General features: G+C 51.0%; 1 protein-coding gene across 1 annotated transcript; it reads left to right on the top strand.

Moving 5' to 3' along the window:
• The first annotated feature begins 469 nt into the window (after positions 1 to 469).
• Positions 470 to 4200, top strand: LOC124663088 (carotenoid cleavage dioxygenase 8 homolog B, chloroplastic). The gene is made up of 4 exons (XM_047200834.1): positions 470 to 784; positions 2625 to 3368; positions 3482 to 3968; positions 4052 to 4200. The coding sequence occupies exons 1-4, from the start codon at positions 470 to 472 to the stop codon at positions 4198 to 4200; spliced, it is 1695 nt and encodes a 564-aa protein (XP_047056790.1).
• Positions 4201 to 5472: the final 1272 nt, after the last annotated feature.

The raw sequence follows: 5472 nt of genomic DNA, 5'->3' as shown, positions 1-5472 counted from the left end.
GGCTTCTCCTTTTCCGCTCGCCCTGACCGCGACCTGGGAACGCTCTACGCACACACACGCGGGCGCCGATGGACGACGTAGTACTGCTACCAACTGACTTATCCTGAGCTTGCACGACAAGGACGGCCCCGCGTACCTACGGGGCGAGGGTCGATCGCTGAACCGAGCTGCAACGTGACAACGGGGTGCAGACAAGGGCTCCATGTTTTTGCATCCAGGAACTTCGACCACGAGAGATGCCGAATTGCCTATTCGCCCATTGAATCTCTCTCACTACGTCTGCATCCACCCAGCCCAGCCCCCAGCGCACAACGCCCCGGGCCCCGGCCTGTGCCCTAGCAGTCTCGCGGGCTATATATACTTGCCTCCGCCAGGGTACCAGACGATCATCCTTCTCCAGACCGAATCCAAGCAGTGGCACACAGCCTAGCTAGCTAGCTAGCTCTTGCTAGATTCCTAGACCATCGCCATGAATCCCACCATGTCATCCTCGCTGTGCACGTTCGCGGCGCTGGCTGGCTCCGCAGGGCGGCCGGGACGCCGGGCCGGCCAGAAGGGCGGCAACAAGCGGGCGGTGGCGCAGCCTCTCGCCGCTGGTGCCGTCACAGAGGCGCCGCCAGCAGTTGTAGTAGCCCCGCCGGCACGCCCTGTCGTCACTGCCCCGCGTCGCCGGGAGGGGCGCACCGGGGGCTCCGGCACCGAGCAGCTCGTTGCGTGGAAGAGCATCCGGCAGGAGAGGTGGGAGGGCGCGCTCGAGGTGGAGGGAGAGCTGCCTCTCTGGCTGGTGGGTGATCATCTGTTAATTACTTGCACAGATCTATATTACTACATCTAGCTATACGCATGCTTCCATTCCACTGTGTGCTGCTTTCTTCTTCCTAGAGATTCTTCATTCCATTCTTCAACTGACCTAGCACTAACCTCAAACGTTTTATACTGTCTACCGGTGGTCCAAGCTAAGGTTAGCCGTGCGTTTTCTCTTCCAGAATGTGAATATTTTCCGCTACTTCGATTCAAAACCTTTGTCCACTATCATCTAAAAATGTTGCTAAAAGCACACGCATATCTTCCCTTTTCCTCCTATTAACTTGAAAAATTAAAATAAAAGAAGTATTTACGCGTAGAACTTCTGGACCAGGTCACTACGTTCAACATATTCTTTTGATTAACCAAACTAGTTTCATCAAGGTGTCGGCAACACTAAGCATCTATACTCAAAAAAGGCGAACTAAAGCGCACATATGAGTGATATGTACTCATATATGCAAATGACCGAAAGTTTGGGCCAGCGTTGGACACGTCGTATCTAGTATCTCTCGTAATCTAACGAGGATCATTATGTTTTTTTTTTGCAAAAGAGGATCATTATTGTAGTTAGATAGCAAAACTTTTGATTGTTCCTTCACACTCCAAAGTTTTTCTTTCTTCCTTTTTTTTTTTTTTTTTTTTTTTTTGAGCAACCGGCAGGAGCACTGCCTTTTCATTAAGCAAGAGGGAACAACAAGGTCCAAACTGTACAAGAGAGGGCATTTTTTATATTAAGGTGGTAAAATGCCCCGAACCCACCATGAAGAACGAGCTACCAAAAAGGAAACTAATCCGGATCGGCCGGGATGGCCGGGCCAAAGCCATTTATAGCACGATCCCTTTGGAGGATATCCTCGTTTGCTATGCTTGCGACCTCAAGGTAGGTAAGACGTTGTCCAGTGAAAATGCGCCGGTTTCGTTCCTTCCATGCGTTCCAGAGCACATATAAGAACCGGCCGCTGATGCGTTTCTTTTCTTTCTGTGGCTTTTCCTTTATCATGTCATTCCACCAGTCAGATATGGATTGGAAGTCAAGGCGTCGGTCATCAGAGGAGTCGCCATCCCAAGATTTGACAAGGTTCCAGACAGCCGCCGTGAACGGGCAGTTTCTGCAAAGGTGGTCAGCTGTCTCAGGCTCGCTGAGGCACAATGGGCAACGAGGGTCGTGAGGCCATCCTCGGATGGCAAGCATTTCCTTTTTAATTTTAAAACGGGGAATTTTTTTGTTTTCACTGTAACAGCACTTGAGCAAGCACTTCAAGCGCATCTTTAGTCGTGATCGAAGGAAATGGCATCTTGGCACTCACGATGCATGCTTGCTGGGAAGACAACATATATACCTAAGATTCGCTGCTCACACCTCACGACGGCGACAATGGCGTCGCTGTCCCATGATGATAGTTTCGTTGCTCCCTGCAACCTTTTCTTGACGAACTTGCTCCCCACAAATTCGAGAAAAAAGGCCAACACCTTCTTGTCCCCTGACTCCAAGTGATGAGCTCACTGTTCTTGCCAACTTCTTTAAAGATACGACCGCTATGCATGCATTATTAGGCCGTGCGTGCCACTTCGATAGAGACTTTGAGGAATCTGCAAGTGTACATGCAGTATAATAATACGGTTAGTACGTGCATACTGACGTATTTGCACTGCTCGTGACTAAGCCATGATTGTAATCGTCCAGCTAATTATATGTACGACAAGCTCGATCGTGATTAGATCATGGCTTAAGTTAGCTTATCTGTGAACCAATTAGCTTGGAGGATCCGTTGTTCTTGTCGCCGCAACAATAACTGATCATATTCAATCTGTTGCAGGATGGCACGTACCTGAGGAACGGCCCGGGCCTATGGGATCTCGGGGACTACGGCTTCCGGCACCTGTTCGACGGCTACGCGACGCTGGTGCGCGTCTCCTTCCGCGACGGGCACGCCGTGGGCGCGCACCGGCAGATCGAGTCGGAGGCGTACAAGGCGGCGCGGGAGCACGGAAAGGTGTGCTACCGCGAGTTCTCGGAGGTGCCCAAGTCGGAGGGCTTCATGTCGCTCGTCGGCCAGATCGCCAAGCTCTTCTCGGGCTCCTCCCTCACAGACAACTCCAACACCGGCGTCGTGAGGCTCGGCGACGGCCGCGTGCTCTGCCTAACGGAGACGGTGAAGGGGTCCATCGTGGTGAACCCGGACACGCTGGACACGGTGAGCAAGTTCGAGTACGAGGACAATCTGGGCGGGCTGATCCACTCGGCGCACCCCATCGTGAATGACAACGAGTTCTGGACGCTGATCCCCGATCTGATCCGACCCGGGTACGTGGTGGCGAAGATGGACGCCGGGAGCAACGAGAGGAAGTTCGTCGGCCGTGTGGACTGCCGCGGCGGGCCGGCGCCCGGGTGGGTACACTCGTTCCCGGTGACCGACAACTACGTGGTGGTTCCGGAGATGCCGCTCAGGTACTGTGCCGCCAACCTCCTCCGCGCCGAGCCCACGCCGCTGTACAAGTTCCAGTGGCACCCCGAGTCCGGGAGCTACATGCACGTCATGTGCAAGGCCAGCGGCAAAGTGGTAAGTTGCTGTCCACCCCGATATCCCTTCCATCTGCCGATCGAGCTAGCTAGCGCCTAGCAGTTGTTTAAGTTTCTGATCTTGAGCTGCAACTATGTATCTGAAACCAAAAGGTGGCGAGCGTGGAGGTTCCCCCGTTCGTGACGTTCCACTACATCAACGCGTACGAGGAGAAGGACGAGGAGGGGCGGGTGACGGCGATCATCGCCGACTGCTGCGAGCACAACGCCGACACCTCCATCCTCGACAAACTCCGCCTCAACAACCTCCGGAGCTTCACCGGCGAGGACGTCCTCACCGATGCCAGGGTGGGGAGGTTCAGGATTCCACTGGACGGGAGCCCGATCGGCGAGCTAGAGGCGGCGCTGGACCCCGAGGAGCACGGCCGTGGCATGGACATGTGCAGCATCAACCCCGCTCACGTCGGCAAGGAGTACCGCTACGCCTACGCCTGCGGGGCGCAGAGGCCGTGCAACTTCCCCAACACGCTCACCAAGATCGACCTGGTGGAGAAGACGGCCAAGAACTGGTACGAGGAGGGCGCCGTGCCGTCCGAGCCGTACTTCGTGCCACGCCCCGGCGCCGTCGAGGAAGACGACGGTTAGTTCCCTTTCATATCTTGTCGTTGTCGCGATTATTTTGTTGGGATCGTATCTGACTTGGATTGCGGATATGTGATGCAGGCGTGGCGATATCGATGGTGAGCGCCAAGGACGGCTCGGGCTACGCGCTGGTTCTCGACGCCAAGACGTTCCAGGAGGTCGCGCGGGCCAAGTTCCCCTACGGGCTGCCCTACGGCTTGCACTGCTGCTGGGTGCCCAGGGACAAGTAATCTGAAAATCAATCGCGCGCATTGATCGATGAAACTGCTCGTCTCTGCTTCTTTCACAGTGGGTCAGCGTGTCCAGTCGACACTCGCGTACGTGGAGACGTGTATACTACAAATAGTAGCTTTCTGTAAAAAAAAGGAAGAAAATGGTATACATGTAGATCTATAGACAGATGTGAGATGTCGTATACGTGGAAGTGAAACTACAGGGGAACCTCTAGAAAAAACTGCAGGGAACTAGCTAGAGTACGTAGGCCAAGTCCGATTGTCAGGGCTGTACGTAGTAGTGCGCAGCTGTATGTGTACATATGTTTCCATTCTCAGATTTATAGTGGTGTTCAGTATAGCATGGAACTTGAGCACGTAGGCCAAGTCCCATTCTCAGTGAGGTATTAAAGCAGTAATTAATGTGTACATATCTATCCGGCCGTTCTCAGGTTCATATATATAGTGTTGTTCTTTGTTTGTATCTGCTTCCAAAATAATAAGACTTTTTGTTTGTGTATGTGTTTTTGCAAGGACTGGACTTATAAGTTAATAAGTCATGGAGACATGTCTTCTATACCTCCCTGTCCTGGCATTTACTATTTCCAGTGGAATGACTCAAAATATCACTTTAGCTGGGATCTCAGCTCTCACCTGCATCACTCTGATATAGTTGTATCCAGCTTCTATGTTTGAGAATAGAGAGATTGGGAGGAATCAAGTGTAGTCTATTCATGAATGATTTAGGTATTCATGCCTGGTTGAAGAGTCGCTTGTAGATGCGGTTTTCAATAGTTGCGCCTGTTTGACAGCACAGACATTTTTTCGATGAGCACATTGTTTGGAGTTTGGACAACACAAACTCCAACAGCTAATCCCAACTGCTGCTCACATTTAGCATATATACTCGATTAGGGTTTAGGTTTAGGATTAATAATAAAGCTACCCATTTACTATATGCTACTCTCTCCATCCCAAAATGTAAGGCGTCTAAGGATTGGTCAAAAGTCAAACAATACAAACTTTGACCAAATATTTAAGAAAATATATTTACATCTACAATATCGAATGGACATATTAAGAAAATATACTTGATGGTGAATCTATTGATGTTGGTTCCGTATTGTAAATATTCATTTTTTGTGTATAAATTTGGTCAAACTTAAAAAACATTGACTTTTGATTAATCCTTAGACGCCTTACATTTTGGGACGGAGGGAGTAATTGGTTCCTAGCGTTTTCTGTTGGAGAATGCTATCATTTCTAGAATTCATCATATTCAAATTCTGT

Source organism: Lolium rigidum, chromosome 6 (assembly GCF_022539505.1).
Source record: "Lolium rigidum isolate FL_2022 chromosome 6, APGP_CSIRO_Lrig_0.1, whole genome shotgun sequence".
NCBI classification, from domain to species: domain Eukaryota; kingdom Viridiplantae; phylum Streptophyta; class Magnoliopsida; order Poales; family Poaceae; genus Lolium; species Lolium rigidum.
The sequence above is the reverse complement of the archived record's forward strand: the minus strand, read 5'-3'. Positions and strand labels throughout refer to the sequence as shown.